Source organism: Primulina tabacum, chromosome 13, assembly GCF_025594145.1.
Source record: "Primulina tabacum isolate GXHZ01 chromosome 13, ASM2559414v2, whole genome shotgun sequence".
NCBI classification, from domain to species: Eukaryota; Viridiplantae; Streptophyta; class Magnoliopsida; order Lamiales; family Gesneriaceae; genus Primulina; species Primulina tabacum.
The window spans coordinates 35951603-35972356 of NC_134562.1; the positions used below are offsets into that span (position 1 = coordinate 35951603).

Sequence of the window (20754 nt, forward strand, 5' to 3'; positions counted from 1 at the left end):
TCCAGATATATATATGTCAGTAATATTGATACGTGAAGGTAGTAAAAGTAGTAGGTGTTCGTTAGGGGTGATGAATCTCGAGAACGAGTCACGAGGTACAATTCGAAAACTGCTAAATTATTATCTTTTTAGATAATTATTTGCTCTTTTTCTTCAACTTCTTTTCATTTTGGTCTGCAGTTTGGTTTTACAAAATATTAAACTAACATAGTCAAATAAAAGTTCCGATTATAAACTCCTTGAATTTGAAATTCATTTAGGAGTGTATTCAACGTAGAGATTTATTGACTTTTTATGACTTTTGTAGATTTTAAAAGTATAGATGTATTCAATTAAGACTTTTACATACTCTAGATAAGTATAATGATATTCAAAATAGACTTTCATAGAGTTTTAAGAAGTCAAATGGTATTCAACATTGTCTTTTAAAAACTCTATAAAATTTTAGAAGTATTCAAATTTTCAATAGAGTTTTAATAACTTCGTGGAATTCATTAACAGTACAAATATTAAAGCCTAAGATGCAACTATAAATTGTCATAAATTGTATTTGGTTCAATCCAAAGATTTGGATGGATGTTTAAAACTTCTAACTCATACACAAGCTATTTATTTCTCTTCCCGTCGCTTCACATCACATCTCTTCTTATCTTCTCTCCACTAATCTATCTCTATCGCTCTATAAAATTTTCGAAGTCTCTATATATATTTTCATCATTCCTTTTCATTTTTTGGCTGATTGTTCAATTAATAATTTTTTATTTTAATATCATATGAAATTTTGAATTCTATAATTAATTTTGTGATTTTTAATTTATGACTTATACAAATTAGTAATATTCAATAATAATAAAAGATTATACAAAAAATCAATTCTTTTATAATTGAATAAACTCGCGATAATCATGATTTTTAAATTTTTTTTATCATTTTCAATTATATGTAAGCTATGATATTTTTATACAAAATTATATTCACGCAATGCTGAATAATTAATTGAAAAACAAGGTTACAGATTAATTAATTGATGTATTTTAAAAATTAGAAACATGCATTTAAATCAACATATATACACATGTAAGGATTAAATGATTTAATTTTTAGATAAGTAAATTTAATTATTAATATAAATATTGAAAAAACTATTACAAACTGAATATGTTATGTATGTCAATTAATTATTGGTTCAAATAAATTAATAAAAAATAATATGTCATAATTAAGTACAAAATTTATAAAAATTTTAAATAAAAAAAATTTCACAAAAGCCTATAAAAATCTTGCAAAATAAATCTACATGAATCCACATAAATCTATTTATAAATCGGTAAGATTATGTAAAAGTCAATAAAAATCTATCAAATCCATAAAAGTCTATCATTTGAAAAAGTTATTAAAAGTCATCAAAACTCTGAATCGAATACACCCTACTTAATTAACATGTAATCAGTGAACTTAAAATTCATTATCTTGCATATCTGAAACAAAAACAAAAAATATCTACGTTGATCCGAGTACAACGTTAATCACGTTGAAATCCCAGAAGAGACAATGTCCCAGCCCATATTACTTACGTCCATGACCACGAGTTCACCTGATTTATAGCTCAATGTTAGCCAATTCACACTCCACATTCATTACATGGTACTTTTTTCTCAAACAAATCATCAATTATCTAAATTACGTTCATGTAAAAGAGATTTTGAATAAGTGATGGTCGTTGAATCTACACTGAAAGTAATGTATTAACTAAAAAAATGAAAAAGAAATCTAAATATAAACTAGCTAGGTATGACTTTATCTTTGGTCATGGAGTAAAACCAGTTTGGTTCTCGTTTTTGGTAATATTGAAATTCTCAACAGGATAAAAATAACGAATTTTAGTCGGTGTTATCCACTCTTGCTCATCCATGACTACATCATATTTGATATTTAACTAATATAACAAGACTTTTAAGGTATATTACTTTTCGAGCAAGATTGTGCATATTTTTCTTTTTCTTTTTTCGCCGCTACGTGTGAGTAACTTTCTTAAGACACGATCTAAGAGATCGATATTTGTTTGACGTGTCGATTTGATTCATATATGAAGTAACTTTTACAAGAATTAATCGAGTCGGATAGAAGATTAATTTCACAAAATTGACGGATGATAAAGATCTTATATGAATTTTGTGAGGTAAGATTATGATAAAAAAAAAAATTTAGCGTAATTTATTTTGTGATTTACATTAATTTTGATGAGTTAAGATCAAACAAAATTTTGGCAAAAATTTGTGTGAGATCGTCTCACAGAGTATTACTTTTTATTGTAACTTATTTTAAGAGTATTACTTTTTATTGTGAATATCGGTAGGGTTTGACTCGTCTCACAGATAAAGATTTGTGAGACCGTCTCACAAAAGACCTACTCCAAAATTTTTATTTAATATCAAGACTTATAAATTCAACTAGGCGCACATGTATAAGAGCCCACAAAATTTCGGATTTGGATGATCAGTTGATCATCTGATGGACATCACATAAATTTGAAAAATTGTCAGACGTAACGAGATGATCATCATGCAAAAAGAACACGGCAAATGTTCAGCCACAACAGAGGATCTAAATCCCAAAATTCCCCAAAAATCTACATATAACAAACAGTTTCGCATGGTGAAGATACAATATCTTATTATGATTCAAGTACACCGCTTAATTGAAAGATTTTATCGATCAACGTCTGAATTTAACATTGGAGTATTTCAGTCCACATCCCCCCGACTCCTCAATAATAGAAGCTTGTCGGCATTCCATCTTTCCTTAATAGCCCTAGAAAATCGTCCGGTAGACTATTAAGTATCAGTCGATCACCCGAATCTCTACGAACTAAAGTATATTTTGATTTCGTGTAATTTCATTTTTTTGTTGTATCAAATCTATGTTTTTTTTAAAAGAATAAATAAGAAGACTATAGCGTGTTTGTTTCTAAATTCTTCGACGATATATGACCCAAACAGGAATAGGCTAGTTATCGTGGTCAACGTATTCAACGTGTTGGGAGAAGTCTCGCCAGTCGGCCCCCAGACAAAGGAGCGACAAGGGGAAGACCTTTCGGCCCATTCAGCCCAGAAAGAACCCCGAGGGCTGTGGGAATATATATATATTTCTATTTCCAGGTTATCTTTTGACTCCAATTATTGTTGGTGTTGAGCTCCATTCCTACTGGAGAACAAAAGCCACGTTCACACGCTAAAAATTTACCATGACATGCCGTGTCTCGTAAGTTATACGTGTTTATCGGGAGAGATGAATGCAAAAAACTCGGGTTAGACTGCACGAGTAGATAGATCGATTTTCATATAAATTTTTAAAAAAATAAGTTTGAAAATTATATAAAATTATAAAAAAAAATATGAAGAAAAAATCTAACACAAGTACACAACCAATCATCATCCATAAACGATACGAAAAAACCAAAAAAAAAAAAAGAAAAGATATGAGTCACGTACTAAAATTGAATGCTTGGATGCATTTAATCTAAAAAGTAGGGTAATAAATAAATATAAAAAAGATATGGGTCCAAGTGGCATAGTTTCGAATCGACAGGGTCTACGCCATGACCAATTTGTCTTGGTGCATTACTTAGCAACCTTTTTGGCTTCATGACGTTGTTTTGAGGACAAACGTGGCATCCATATTGTATGTCTCGAATATGTCCAATTGTTTCGTTTCAGTCCTACGTTTAGGATTCAAAAAAATTGGTAATTTACTTATTCATTATTATATGCAAATATTTGTTTAAAGTATCTTTTATTCGAGTGAGGGATAACTTGATACAAAAAATGTAATCATTTTTTTAAAATATATTACACAAGGGAAAGCTATTTTAAATTTAGATCAAACGGGACAATTTGCAAAATCTACAAAATGTCAATGAATAATTAAACATTTGATTTGCCATGTTATTTTCTTTTGGCCATTGTCTTCATTGAAACTCTAGAAAATGTTGGTGCAAATTAAATTACTCTTGCATAGTGACGGAACCAGAAATATGGCTCTGTTCGAGCTAGAATTTTAAACTCTAAAATCTTTTAATATTTTAATTTGATCTATCCAGGCTAATATCATATTATTTCAAAATTATACAAAATTTACATATAATTTTTTTTAAAAAAAAAATTGGACCACCTGGACTAAAGCCCGAGTATAGAGCTATGTACGTAGCTCCGCCCCTGCTCTTACAATCTATTGAAAACGGCGTGATAGAACCAGAATGATTGTTCTTCTCTTATGCTAAGATCTCGAGTCTAGAATGAAATCTCGATATCGATATTCGATCGTAACAAACTCATCTCGTAACTTTTTAAAGAATAAAATAAAATAATTGCACAATGTTGTGCTTCCATGTGCCTTCCTAGACGATAATCTTTTGGGAATGGGCCATGCATAGTTGAGTGCAGAGAATATACTACCGACATATTTTGATAAAGTTTGATTGAAGTCTTGTCATTCTTAAATTGTGGTCACTGCTAATGTAGCTAGCATATTTTGTTCGTTTGATGAACTAAATCCACAAACAAATTGATTCTATCATTATTTGAGTATGTTTGAATGACGTGAGGGCATATTCCTACCCTTGTATATTAGAAAACAAAAAATCAATGATGCACGTTGATGAGAAACGAGGCACATTCCAACTATTCTGGGGAAAATAAGATTGGAAAACTGTAATTTTGTTTTATATGTTTTTTTTTTAGATTTTAGTTTTTTATGCTATCGAATTTATTTTAGTCTTAATTTTATATTTTTAAAATTTTGACAATTTCAGTCATTTTTTTATTGATAATGTTCATGTACGCTTCACCAGGAAAAGATACTACAATTACAACAACAAAAGTCAAAGATAGTGGACTAATATAATATCTAACGTTTTATCAAAAGTTATAATGTGTAACAATTGTATAATTCATATCTTTTAAACCATATAACAACTCAAACATCGAATCATATTTTGTTTGCTCTCCTATCAGGTGGAGGTGAATAATTGATTAAAACGAACTTAACAAACGATTTTCCGGCCAACCGAATATGCCGATTTTCACTATTGAAATCGAACAAACGATTTTTTTTCCAACCACCCAATCCGGACAGGTTTCATTATGTCACGCCCCGAGCCCGGGTCCGCGGCTGCGTGACTGCACAATAGGCCCCTATAGCAACTACTTCGTATTCGTCCTTGTTTTACGAAAATGATTAACCCAAGTTGCTATAGAAGTCCATTGTAAGCTATTATAAACTCATTTTAAATCTTTCATTTTTAAGACGTGGGACAAGGGTATCACACATTATTGAAACCGAACAAACGAAATTTTTTCTGACCTACCTAACTAATCGATTTTTACTATTGAAACTGAACAAATCGAGCCAATAAAAAACTAGTTATTAAAATAGCTTGTGTTTTTAACAAATAAAAATTTATTCAGACTTTTCAAGATCTTTTTAAACGAAGGTCTTTTCATATTTTTTATTATAAAATATATAAAACAAAGATTCAACTAATTATTGTTCAATTTGCTACGAGACTCCTAATTATTGGCAAGCATTTTCCTCTAGAACGCGTGCATGAACGAATGTAATTATGATTCGGTACCCACTGTCTTCTCGGATATTGTAGCCTACCTTTACATCATATTTAAAAACGAACAATTTAGTTTGGACCTGTGGGTCCAACCCCAACCCACCCCCAACCCCGGCGACATTATGCAGTTCGGTATGTTTTTTCAGTTAAAGTCGGCGGTTTATTCGTTCTTTACAAAGTTCTGTCAGTCCAGTATTGCTTCTTATTCAAACAATTCGAGCAAGGACGTTATTAATCCGCTTACTTTCTTCGGAGATACCTAGTTTATTGAAAAAATAATGAACATGATAGATTTCACATGAGACAATGTTTATATTCGTGAGATGAATCGATCCGTTTCATACTTTATAACATAACATATAATAATTTTTCATAAGTCAGATCAAGTTGGAAATCCACGTCACAAATTTGATACGTGAGTTTGTGTTATAGAAATTTTTTGATATATATATATTACTCATCTCAATTATATAGTTTATTTTGTTTTTGACACAAATTAAGAATTTTATTAAGAAAATAAATTATACAAGCAAATTTTCGATTATACCTTTATTAATGATATCGAGAAAACAAATTGAAGACGATTATATACTTTAAATAGAGGTATATTATCAAAATATTTTATTAAATGTAGAAATATGAATTATATATTTGAGACTAGTTAAAAATTACACTAAACTGATTATTTTATTCACCAAAAAATGAAGGATCACTTACTGGCATTTAGGGTCCCAAATTTGGATTTTCTTTTCGTCTTACTATATTAATGAAGGTTAAGTAAATTGATTATTTTATTTACCTAAAACTATAATTTAGTAAAATCAAAACTAAACCCATATCTTAAAAATTATATCAACACAATTATATAATTTTAATAATAGCTTGTAAATATAAAATTAAAATCTCGTATTATGTATATAAATTTTGTAATTACTTATTTGGCACAAATATCGATGTAGATTTCGTATTAATTACTTGGATATGGTGCGCCGCCCTAAATCGCATTCTTGATCTTACGTATTAAATTTAAATTTATCTTATTAATGTTACCCATGCAAATGCATGTATAAATTATCTATTATGGAGTAGGAGTAGGTTGAGAAACCCATTATTTCTTATTTTACGTTCATTCCAAGATTATAATGACTAATCCCACTAAAACTGGTGAATTAAAATTGTTTTAATTTGTTCATGACGTCATATTATATTCAAAATATAAAACATTACAATATCTTCATGTAAGTTTTTGAGTAAGTTATGTGAGACGCTCTTACGAATCTATATCCATAAAAAGATCGATCCAAGTCCAAATCAATAACTAAAAGTAAAATTTTGACATAAAAAATTGTAGTTTTTCATGAGTCAGATAATATTAGATACATGTCTCATAAAATTGACTCGTGAAACGATTTTGTAAGATTTTTTGTTTAAATTTTTTTGTGTTGTATTAAATTCGAGTAGCACTACCTGACGACTTCTATGAAAAGTTTCAATGCTAAAATTAAATCAAATTCAAATCATGTAATTTCAAATATCTCGAACTATAGCTCGAAATTAAATAAATTTTGATAAAATGACAAGCTCTCATCAAATTTTAAATAACATTTGAGCTTTTATACAATTTAAAATATCTGAATTTCTAGTTACTATCAATTATAATTTTTGGTAAAACAGCAAGCGTTTGATCATTAAAAAAAATTCTTTTATAAACACTTTAACCATTACATATTCATGGGGAAACACCATTTAAATTCATATTGTCAAGTTGCCACAATTATGTTTGACCAATGAACTGATGATCATGTTTTGATGATAACTTATTGATGGAGATCTTTAAGGAACAAGTTTTTTTTTTTTTTAAGGAACAAGTTTATATTATTATTTATTTTAAGGAACAAGTTTATATTATTATTTATTTATTTTAAGGAACAAGTTGGGGGCTTGTCATTGCCAATTATGAGCAAACACTTAGAGTTCAAGTAGTTATATGACCTTTTCCATTGATTGAATAATAAGTAATAAAATACCTTCACGTAAATTAAATCCTAGAATGCACAAATTGATTACTAACTAATTAAACAAATCACACAAAAGAGATATAAACCACACAATTAAGTATATGGTGATAATCATGTTGGGAACTTGTCATTAGCGGAAAAACGACGGTAATCAACTCCTAAATATGCATAAACTTTTGTGGAAATTTAATTACGTGATCTATTAATAATAATAATTACATTATCTCGTACGTGCCATAGTGGTTGACACATATATAAGGTGAATTAAATTAAAAAAAAATATTTCAAATTAAAGATTAATTAATTAAATTGAGTTAACATATATATATATATATATATATATATATATATAACTAATTTTATTTCTTTTTATTGAAAAATAACTAATTAAAAGCATTTAGTCTATCAACATTTTTTCCAACAATTTTAATTATAATAATATTTTTGAAGAATACAACTCCATCTCTAAAATTATACCTACCAACACCAAGTAATGTTTGGTTTCTTGGATGAGATTGGATTATTTAATCAAATGATTGGTTGTAATTTTAGATATTGTTATATCAATCAAATCATTAGTTATTTATTTCATATAAATAAAATTATTTAATAAAAATTTATAATATTATCCTTCATAGGTTTACTTATTTATAATTATAATACTTATTTAAAATAATAAAATATAATTTACCATTTTATAAAATTTAATCAATCAAAACCACTTATATTATTACTTATTCAACATCATATCCAAATATTTTGATAATTACATCATTATTTAGAATAATATTAAATTAAATATACAATAAATATATCGTATAACGTATTATATTATATGTATAATCCGCCGGTCAAATCCTATTAGCCCAACTAAACGTATATATTTTTGACATAATATATATAGAGAGAGATAATTTTTGATTGTAGACATAATTGTAATACTCAACTACACCACATATAAAGTTTATAATCATTTATAATATTAGTTTCGAAAGTTTTTCCAAAAAGGTCTAAAAAAAGAGACAAAAATTTGTGTGAGACGGTCTCACGAGTCGTATTTTGTGAGACAGATATATTATTTGGGTCATCCATGAAAAAATATTACTTTTTATGCTAAGAATATTACTTTTTATTGTGAATATCGGTAGAGTTGACTCATTTCACAGATAAAGATTCGTGAGACCGTCTCACAAAAGACCTACTCAAAAAAGGAAATATCATGTGGAGTGAAAGATAAAGCACGAGCACGACTCGTATTCATATCATTATTTCATCCATTTTATTCGAATTATTCTATCATAACGGCATATACTTAACGATATATACGTTTCCTTGGAAAAATATAGAAGCGTGTTGGACATATAATGTGATACATATTTAGGTCAAGACTCTTGCACAAACCCGACGCGTGGGAAACAAGTCACTCTCCTTAGTTTTTAGAGGGTTCCACGCGGGTTTAGACTTCAAATATCCTATGTTTTTATCTCATTTCTATTCAAATTATACTTTATTTTTATATATATTATCATATTAATAGCACGTATCTCTTAAATATAGAATTTTTTTTGGAAATATATAATTTTTCTATTAATATGATCGCAAAAACTCTTGTGAGATGGTCTCATTAGTCAATTTTGTGATACATATTTTTTATTTAGGTCACTTATGAAAAATTATTACTTTTCGTTGTATAAATACGAGTAGGATTGATCTATCTCACGAATAAAATATGTGAGACCATCTTATAATGTATTTATTCTTATACATGCATAGCTCGCGAGGTACACAAATAATATTAATACTAAAAATATATATAATGCAAAAGCTATAAAATTTTGTCATAAAAAGGTCAACCACCGAAGTTCTCGTTTTTCCACTAATCCCTTTCTGGAATCTAAGTTTCGAATTACTTTTCAATAAGTTAATATAGAAAAAGTTTTGAATAAAATATGGTTTTTGAATAAATTATTATGGGGTGAAGAAGAAGACAAGGTTGGGCATATCAAAGTTCGAAGAGGCTATATGTATACATAATACGGTCCACTCCGACAACTTGATTCATTCACATGTCCAAATCCATTATATTTGTATAGAATTATTATACTCGAGATATTAATAATTTATATTTATATAAATAATAAATTTTTTGAAAAAATAAGGAAAAAAGCAATTCCCATGGCCATAATCAAACAGAGTTGTATTTCCTAGTAACCTGAACGTGGGTTTCCCCCCACACTGGGCTCTATATATACGCATCGCCTCCCCTATCCCACCACTCAACTCACACAACCAGAAGCTCTCATTTTCCGTTGAAACCCCACACAAAACTCAATCTTTTTTTTCACTTAAAACAACTTTTAACAGTTCGAATTAGAACTAAGGAGCAATGGCCAATTCTAACTCTGCCACAAGTTCGTGGATTAAGCCTAAATCGCGTGCTCCATTAATAGCCGACTCGGGCTCCTGTAAAACATCTGTATCCTTCAGCCAACACATTAGTTTGCCGCACAGAAAAGGCAACTTCCACATAAAGTCCTCCGTCCAAGCTCCAACGATCCACCTCCCGAACCAATCCCAAATCCGAAAGGCTACAAAACTAGCTACCATAAAAAAACCAGATTCAGCTTCTTCTCCACTGAAACCACAATGGAATTTGATTCAGAAAGCTGCGGCGGTGGCTTTGGATGCACTGGAGAGTGCACTAATTGCTCACGAGCTGGAGAACCCTTTGCCTAAAACAGCGGACCCTGTTGTCCAAATCGCAGGAAACTTCTCTCCTGTGCCAGAACAGCCGGTCAAGCACAAACTTCGGGTTACTGGGAAAATCCCAGACTCCATTCAAGGAGTGTACGTGAGAAATGGAGCTAATCCGCACTTCGAGCCGCTCGCAGGACACCACCTCTTCGACGGTGATGGCATGATTCACAGTGTGAAAATTTCTGACGGCTCTGCAAGCTATGCCTGTCGTTTTACAGAGACACAAAGACTGATACAGGAAAGGGATTTGGGCCGCCCTGTTTTCCCAAAAGCTATTGGAGAGCTACATGGCCATTCCGGCATAGCTAGATTGATGCTTTTTTATGCTCGTGGTTTGTTTAAGCTGGTTGATCATGACCAGGGAATCGGAGTTGCGAACGCTGGATTGGTGTACTTCAACAACCGTTTATTGGCCATGTCCGAAGATGATTTGCCTTATAATGTACGCTTGGATCCGGATGGGGACCTGGAAACAGTGGGAAGGTACAGTTTCAATGGTCAGTTAAGGTCCCCCATGATTGCTCACCCAAAGCTCGACCCAGTCTCCGGCGAGCTCTTTGCTCTGAGCTACGACGTCATTCAGAAGCCATACTTGAAGTACTTTTGGTTTTCAAGGAACGGCGTGAAATCAGAGGACGTCGACATCTCGATATCTGAACCGACAATGATGCATGATTTCGCTATTACAGAAAATTTCGTGATCGTGCCGGATCAGCAGGTGGTGTTCAAGTTGTCGGAAATGATCAAAGGTGGCTCTCCGGTTGCGTACGATAAGAATAAAGTTTCCAGGTTCGGTGTGCTGGACAAGTTTGCGAAGAACTCTTCTGGGATCAAGTGGGTGGAGGTGCCTGACTGCTTCTGTTTCCATCTTTGGAATGCATGGGAGGAGCCTGAAACAAATGAAATAGTCGTCATTGGTTCCTGCATGACTCCCCCGGACTCCATTTTCAACGAATGCGAAGAAGGATTAAAGAGTGTTCTATCTGAAATCAGGCTGAATTTGAAGAATGGTAAATCGACAAGAAAGCCCATTTTGTCATACGAAGATCAGGTGAATTTAGAAGCCGGAATGGTGAACAAAAACAGGCTTGGAAGAAAAACCCAATACGCATATCTTGCCATTGCAGAGCCATGGCCAAAAGTCTCAGGGTTCGCTAAGGTAGATCTTTTCACAGGAGAAATCAAGAAATTCATTTACGGGGATGAGAAATTCGGTGGAGAACCCATGTTTCTCCCCGCAGGCCCTGATCCAAAATCTGAAGATGATGGCTATATTCTGACCTTCGTCCATGACGAAAAGGCTTGGAAATCACAACTCCAGATTATCAATGCCATCACAATGAAATTGGAGGCCATAATTAAGCTCTCATCAAGAGTTCCCTATGGTTTTCACGGCACATTCATCAACGCCAAAGACTTGGCAAATCAGGCTTGAATCCTGATCCCGATTCAACCCATTTTTTACTATTTCCGTGGAGAATTTCCAGTGGGATGGTTATATTTTATCACTTCTCCCCGGAATCCCTCTCCTGGAGTGTCGTATAATATTATTCTTTCTTTCTTTTTTTTTTTTTGAAGCACCATATGTTTTCACGCGGGAAGTTTACAGGGCCAGCATGGTAGCTTTCGGATGTAAGGAAGCTCGGCTGGTTCCTGACGATTCTCTCACGCAGTATATGAAATCAGGCAGAATAGGCACATCACATAGTTCCGTAATAGTAGTTTGATAATGTTTGTTTATTAATAATATTCAATTTTTTCCTATGTTTTCTTGTACAAACTTATAAATGGTATAATATTGCTTTTCCTACTACCATCTTCACCGTACTTGAATTTTTTCTTTCCCCTGTAGAATTTTGGAGGTGCCCAGTTTGTTAAATCATTTGAGAATATATTATATGGATGCGAAGTGATCATCAATTGAAATCGAACCGAAAAATTCGAGCTCTATGAATCAGCTGATCACCACAAGACTAGTTCTTTGAAACAAGTTTGAACCTGTAAATTTTAAGTTCAAACTGCATTAATCCAGATGATGACAGAATCAATCTTCAGATTAAACTCGCAGGTTATTTTGGCTAAAAAATTGAATGAGTTTTGAAATATAATAATTTGAGTAACAAAATGAGGCAACTAGTAATGTAAGATACTGATTATAGGATTTGAATCAAACATTGGATGAGAACAAAATATGTAATCAACTCATGAGTCATCATTCGCACCAACGATACCTCGTGTAAATAAACATCGTGTTCGTATAGGTATGGAAGGGATAAAATGATGCAATCCACAATTTGAGGGTCGATGGCTCGATGCATGCAACGTATTGACCAGTAACCCAACCGTTTTAAATTGCTGATCATTTTGTGAAAATGATCAAACTTTTAACTGTTCTTGCAGCTGTATATACATACGGAATGATTGACAATTGGCACGAACCTTAATTTATGGAATAATGAATAATTAATGCGAATTATGTACGTAGCAGGTGGACTAAAATTGGAGAAGTATATTAATGAAATTAAGATTTTGTTATGACTTGATAATTCGCGGTCATTATTCTTTGGTATATATAGGATAAATCCATGAGCTAATGCACTAGTAGTCCGCTAATTATGTTAGTCAAGTAAATAACATAAAACTTCTCCGTTTTTTAAATTATTGATAGAAGAAATCGAACTCGTGATAATTGGACAAATATACAATTCCTCAAGCAACTCGACAAGGATAATGCCATGTTGTTGCTTTACGATGTGGACACCAAATAAAACATCCCACCCATGGCCCGTTCGGCAGGAGAGTTCATATTGTCCATGAATTATATTCCACAGAAACAAAGACGGCTCTATTACCGACAATTGGATGCACATAATATAATGTATGGGCATATTATGTCCATGTATACCAGTGACGTGAGTTTTATAAATTTGATCAAGATTCATGATCTTTAATTAATGGTGTATATATATGTATATAAATATTTAATTAAAAACTCAATTTTTGAGATCAAGAGAAAAAAATTTGAGAAATATACATGACAAAAATTCCTTATATTCTCAAATTGTTTTCTCTTGATGTCAAAAATCGAGTTTTAATAATATATTTTTAAATTTTTGACAATTTTAATCATATTTCTCGTCCATAATTATCTTTGGACTTTAAAGTTGTAGTCACATGATTTGTGGTTAGGTGGGATGGGCAATTTTTGGTGTGTATCACTTAGCTATTGATATCCATTTAACGATTGCATTTTAAGAAAATAAATAAGAATAATAAAAATAATAATAATAATGTACGTTGATGATAATCCTTCGAAGGTGAAATTTCAACCTTATAATTGACGACGACAGAGACGACGTGATGGAGGCTCACGAAAGGAGACAATATCGAATCTTTCAGTTTGTAACGTAGGACTATATATATATAATATTTTGTAATAAGATTTGGTGATGGTCGATCGTTGAATCACCATTCTTTTGAAGCTAGCATCTTGTTTTCCCCCCCGAAATTTATAAATAAATTAAACGGCCTAAAAGAACATGAAAAATAATTCACTTGCCTAACAAGCTAAGGGGGAAAAAAAGAAATCTAATAATTCAGAAGCCAAGTTAGACAAAAATTAAATAAAATTATAAAAAATAAGAACATACATGACTCATAGTGAAAAAATTGATAATACGTGAGACTAAAATCGCAAAAAAACCAAACTGCAAAAATGTTATATTCCCCAAAAAATCGGTAATTCAGAAGAGAGCGTGCATGATCCCAATCGTTTGTGCATTCTGATTATTTAAAAAAAAATAAAAAAATATTGACCATATATAAGGCGTGGCAAAATGTGGTGTAAGATGGTATCCATGGGAAAATCCAGCATGCACGTCGAGAAGATGGGGAAACGTAGCATTGATTCCATAACAAATAGGTTGTATACTTTCTTGAGCTGGAGGATCGCTTTTCTTGAAATTTCAGGCAGCTCTTGGGGCATCTTTTTTCTGGCGTTCAAGGGTCTCTGATGCGCATTCGAAGCTCGATTCTCCTTCTCGTTCTATCGATCGAGATTTTCTTCATTTTATTTTTAAAATTTCCATTAATTAAAGCCAACTAAATTCCAACAAATGTTTGGTTGAGTTTTTTTATTTTTGAAAAAATGTTCAGATCGAATCATTATATTGTACCACCTTCTCACTTCCTCAGCACTATAATACTCCTCTTTGCCATCCTCGTCTCCTAATAAGAGCCTGAAAAACAACAAAGAAAAAGTCATTAAAATTAAGAAAGACGATACAAATAATATACTCTACATATCCATGTAAAATCACCATGATCAAATGTTGTAAGCAGGTTTCCATGACGACTAGCTTGCGACATCATTTGTTTGATTTTTTGGAGAATGTGATTTTTTGTATACATTCTCCAAAAAATCTGTTGATGAACGAATATTGATCTGCATGAGTAGCCGTATGCTCCATGAGAGCCTTCAATGGCTTCTGGGTGATTTGTAGCTCTGATCGTTGCTGAGTGGGAGGTGGACGTCCGTCGCCCAGCGTTGCGAGAGGTGTGTGAACGAGTATATATTCTGAAATAATGAGGTACCTTTTCTCGAACACGGTGCCTATTAATGAATATTTGGGTGGTCTCCCTACGTATGTCGTTTGTGGAAGGAAGACCTTGAAGAAACATGAAACGATCAACCAACCTTTATCGAATTTCAAAAAAAGTTCGAAGAAATGGTTCAATCCTCTATCTTGATTTCTGAACTGAGAGATCTATGAATGGGCATTCTGTCCGCTGAAGGATTTCCATAAATACAAATTGTTTTCTCTTTATTCCTGAAATATTTCTACATCTTTTTTTTATTCCTTAGTTAGAGACGTTGCTATTTGATTTAGAATAGTAGTTAACTTGTACTAAAAATTATATATAGTACTAGCTACTAGGAAAATTGATAGTTATCTACTAAAACACAATATAACTCATTCAATTAATTCTCAAGCATTTTTTTTACACAAAAATTAACGTGAGACGAGCTCACGAGGTAATTTTGTAAGACAAATTATCTATTTGACTCAATCCACGAAAAAATATTGTTTTTTTATAAAGATCTGTCAAACAAATTTTGATCGATCTGTTCTATAATTAATAAAGATTTGAAAACAAACATACATAGTGGAGTCGGACAATGAAACTAATTTGTGTAGGCCAGATTTTGTGTTTCTTTTCCATTACCGACTTTGTCTGCTCTTTTCTTCATCATCGTTGTATTAGTCTCTTCGTTTCACAGCTTTAATTCATATATAAGTTACAGAACCACTTCCTCTCCCCACATAACTTCTTGTCATGTCCGTTTAGCTTCATCTCCTATAAATCTCCGCGTTACACCAATCCAGTAATACTGCAATTCAAAAACTTCCCAAGAGTCATCATTAGCCATGGCTTCCAATTCAAATCTCCTCCTTGTAATTCTTGTTTTATATTTCTCCGCATCATCTACAACCTCCTCTGCTCGTAATCTTAGCCTGAAAACTTCCTTTCGGCCCGCCTGATGTTAGTCGAAGACGGGTCATCCCCTTGCTGGGATTCGTTGCTAGAGCTGCATTCTTGCAGCGGCGAAGTGGTGTTGTTCTTTCTCAACGGAGAGACGCATCTTGGATCAAGCTGCTGCAATGCTATAAGAATCATTCAGCAAAAGTGTTGGCCTTCCATGCTGGGCTCGCTCGGGATCAGTACGGAGGAAAGTGATATCTTGCGTGGTTACTGCGATGCTACTGCTGCCAAAGGCCCGCCGCCCCCGAGATCTGGAAGTGCTGCCACCTCCCACGTTTAGCATTATTACGACATATATATATCCTGTAATGTGAACTGCCTGTGCTTAGTGCACTTTCACGAATGCTGCGTAAAAAAAATTGTCAATTTTGCATGTCTCGAGTTATTATAGTTTTAAAATTTTATTTAATTTGATACTTAATTTCCCTTATGAAAAAAGGGGAATCCCATGCATGTTACAAGTTGTGATTTTATGAGAACGGTGATCTAATTAAATATATATATATATGAAATTTAAAAAATAAATAAAATACAAAATAATATAATATTTTATTGTAACATATATGGCCTATCCAGATCTTCAGCTCTCCCTATGAAACCTTTTCTCGTGAACGAATTAATTCTAGAGTCTTTTCTCTCGTAAGGTTTTCTCACGCGTCATTGCTCATAGAATATATTCATCCCTGAAAAATGGGTTTGTTTCATCTAACTCGCACTAGAATCTAAGACCTACATGATAAGTACTTAGATTAAGGAGAGTGGGTACCAATTGGTTTACGATGGAAAAGACTCCACATAGAGCCCAGAACCGAGATAGTCCATGACAGATGCCTCATATAGAACCCCAAAACCGGGATAGTCCATAATCATTACAATAAAAAGAAGCGTTTATCACCCTAAAACACAATTTATATATCAAAATCCTATTATTTTCCGACAATTTATTTCTTAGTTCAAATGCGCATGCATCTTTTGTAATCCATGTGTTTTCCATAAAAATTTACCCAAAAAATTTAGTAATGAACGATGGTGCACGTTCTAATATTTTTAAAGAAATGCAACTTACACTCTTAAAAAATTAAAATCTTTTCTAAAATTTAACTATATATAATTTGGCCTCACCTCACTATTGGCAGTTGGATTATTGGCAGAACAATGTTTTAATATATGATCTGACGAATATATAATGTTGCGACTTGTGGAATCATTTTATTTTACTAAAAAATTAACTTCGAATTATTAAAAATTCTAATATCTGAGTGGTCGGTTGTTGCGTATGAAGTGATGAATGAGATGAAAGTCTTCCCTGGTATGCAACTTAATTCTTATTCAATATTAATAATGTTAATTAATAAAATATCAGAGATAATTCAATAATTTCCATTTCAGAATTAAAAAAAAAATCATACATTTAATCTTATAATCATTTCGATCGCGATAAAATTTGGACTCTGTACATCTTAGATTTAATATTATTCTGGCATTATCCGTCTCAATTTTTAAACTATAATATTTTTAAAAATTTAAGTTGATTTATCTCGATTTTTTTTTCTGTAGAATTTCAAATAATAATCAATTAAATAAACTAGTATTTTTTTTCTTTTTTAAAGAAAAATGACCGTATTAGTTACAACAAATATGACGTCATCAGACGAGTCCAAAATTAACGTATATACTGTATTTGGGTAAAATTAAGACATTTTACTACATTTCTTGATTTTGTGATAGTCTACATGAGAATAATAATTGTAATTAGAATTTAATCTGTATGTAGACGCTTTTATTCTCATCAAACAAGCCAGCTTCTTCCAGAAGCAGCGCCGCAATCTAGGGGACGAAACTACCCCCACGTGGGCCCTGCTCTTGCTCCGTTTCACGGCCAGGCCACGCACCTCAGGCGGCCGGTAACTTCGGATCAGCGGCCACTTAATGCCGTGGAAGAATGGGTGCCGCTTGACGTCCGTTGCACCCCTGCCACATCCCAATCTATTCCGAGGGTCCTTTACCAGCAATTTCTCGATCAAATCTCTAGCCTCCGCCATTCCCGGCTCTTCCCTCTCCCCTTCCGCCGCCTGCAACCTCACTCCTCTGGTGGATGCTATATTCCGCAGGGTGGAATCCTTGCTCCCACCCTTGAACGGCGTCGTGCCGTAGAGTAGTTCGTATATCAAGACGCCGAAAGCCCACCAGTCAACACCGTTTCCATGGCCGCTGCCGCTAGCTAACTCCGGCGATAAGTATTCGTGAGTGCCTACGCACGATCTTGAAAACGCTGCCGTTGGCTCCGCCACAAATTCGGTCACCCGTTCCACACGCTGCCGTCGGACGAAACAAGAACAGGACCCCTCCTTGATTTGTTTCATACTCTCCAATCTCGGCGAAACATCTGACTGGAAACACAGATCAAAATCCGATAACATGATATGACCATCTTCACGGATCAATATATTTTCCGGTTTGAGATCCCTGTACACAATGCCACGCGAGTGTAGATATTCTAGAGCCAGGAGAACTTCGGCAGCGAAGAACCTGACAGACTGAACAGGTAAACGATTCGTGGGTTGCTTTCGGAGCAAGCGATGGAGGTCTCCATGGGGGCAGAAGTCCATCAAAAGACAAGTGTAATGAGACACTTCTAAGTGAGCGTACAACGTAGGAAGAAAAGGGTGGTCAAGTGAGGAGAGAATTTTCGCTTCCGTCTGCACCTGAGACAGTTTTTTAGAAGTCAAGGAATCCCGGTCGACGACTTTAAGAGCGAAGTTTGCATGATCGTAATCACGTAGGCGGCAGAGAAAGACGCGGCCAAGGTTCCCTGACCCAACCAGGCGGAGGAGTTTGAGGTGGCGGAGATGGATAGCACCGTCGTGTGACAACGTGGTGGCAGCCTTGATAGCTGCCCAGTTGGGATTGTCATGGCGGCGATGTGGACGGTGGTTGGTGTTTGGAACGGCGGTGGAGGAAGAAGTACTATGATTGGAGGTGGTAGATAGACGCGACTCGTTGAAACTGAGGGTTAGGCTGCTGCGAGCTAAGCTGCTCCGGCACTGACGGTGGTGGCGGTAGTGACGGAGATGAAACTCAGATCAAGCTCGGAGTCTGCTAAATTGGAGTAGTAAAGGGAGTCGTCTTGCTCCATGTTTTGGCTTGAGTTTACGTGAATTGTAAATGCCGTGTGTGTGTATATATATATATATATACATGAGGCCACGGGATGCGGTGGGGAACATTAAACTAATTTCGGTAACGTGTTTGGTTGAGAATTTAATTATTAATTTATATAAATAGGGTGATAGAATTGCTGTTAAGTTCAAAGAATTTAAATTCTACAATTTTTTTATATAGTCTACTTACATTTCGCGTTATCCGAGGAAGTTAGATTAGTAAATTAAAATCCGGTTATTATTCGAAACTAACTGCTAAATTGTATATTAATGAATACTATTAAATAAAATTTGGTGTGTAAGTAAATATATTTTATAATTCTAAAAAGTTAAAACTTCATTAATCGTATATATAGCATGTGTCACGAACCTCTAGTCTAAATGATTTGTGGAACGAATGAGATAGCTGTCATGCGAAGTGTTTTAGTTATCCCACGTCGGTTGGATAACATATTTAGGAGTTGTATATATGATCTTGGACAATTCTCTCATTGAGCTAACTTTTGAGGTTTAGTTAGGTCCAATTTCCAATCTTAACATGGTATCAGAGCTCAGGTTCCACCATTATGTGTTGGACTGCCCATAGTTGGGTCACACGTTCTGCCCATAATTGGGTCATTTGTAAACTTCACGCTTCAAATGTTCATTCTTGGGCGTGAGGTGGTGTGTTAGTTGTCCCACATCGGTTGTATAAAATACCCTGGAGTTGTATATATGGTCTTGGACAATCCTCCCCCTCTTGAGCTAGCTTTTGGGATTGAGTTAGGTACAAGTTCCAATCTTAACATGGTATCAGAGCCCAGGTTCCACCGTTATGTGTTGGACTGCCCATAGTTGGGTCACCCGTTCTGCCTATAATTGGATCATTTGTTAACTTCACGCTCCAAATGTTCATTCCTGGCGTGAGGGGGTGTGTTAGTTGTCCCACATCGATTGGATAAAATACATGAGAGTTGTATATATGGTCTTGGACAATAATCTTAACAAAGTGAATATCAATCAATAATGCATGTTTATTCAAAAACAATTATAATTAAAGAAGTTAAAATTGATTTTTTTATTATGATATATTATATTTATATCTTCATGATTTTGATCCACTTTTATGTTATCATATTTCAGTTTTAATTCACTTTTTTATTTATATTGATGTAATTTTATCAGTTTTTCTCGATGTGACGTTGTGGTCTTGACATGTGTACTATCATGTTAGCACTACCGATTAAAAAACACAAATTATAAAAAAACATGAAAATAGATGACAACTAAACTGAAATTTGATAACACAGAAGACCAAATTACTAGCTAAAAAAATGCAGTTTCTCAATAAAGAATTAGTTCTGTGTGGAAAAAAATTAAACAGAACGGAAAAACAATCTAGTTTTAAAATTCAAAACTAAGATATGAGGCTTATAAAGTATTTGATTCGATTTATTAACAATTAAACCAAATAAGTGATAAATAATATTATTTATTTAATGTGATAAAAATGGCCAGCTTCTTGCTCGGAAGACATACATACAACGTACCTGACCAAAATGTGAGAACCTGGGGTTCATCATTCATGCATGGCCTGGCCGATGGCTGATTTTGGAAGAGTTGGATTTTAAATTCTTCATCAATGGAGGAAAGATTAATTCTGCTATCAAACCAA

At 33.4% G+C, this 20754-nt stretch overlaps 1 protein-coding gene and 1 pseudogene across 1 annotated transcript; one reads left to right on the forward strand and one right to left on the reverse strand.

Moving 5' to 3' along the window:
• Positions 1-9904: 9904 nt before the first annotated feature.
• LOC142523328 (9-cis-epoxycarotenoid dioxygenase NCED1, chloroplastic-like) lies at positions 9905-12205 on the forward strand. The gene has a single exon (XM_075627082.1). It carries the CDS (start codon positions 10025-10027, stop codon positions 11828-11830), a length of 1806 nt encoding a protein of 601 aa, XP_075483197.1. The 5' UTR covers positions 9905-10024; the 3' UTR covers positions 11831-12205.
• Positions 12206-17616: 5411 nt separating this feature from the next.
• LOC142523008 (serine/threonine-protein kinase WAG1-like) lies at positions 17617-19075 on the reverse strand (annotated as a pseudogene).
• Positions 19076-20754: the final 1679 nt, after the last annotated feature.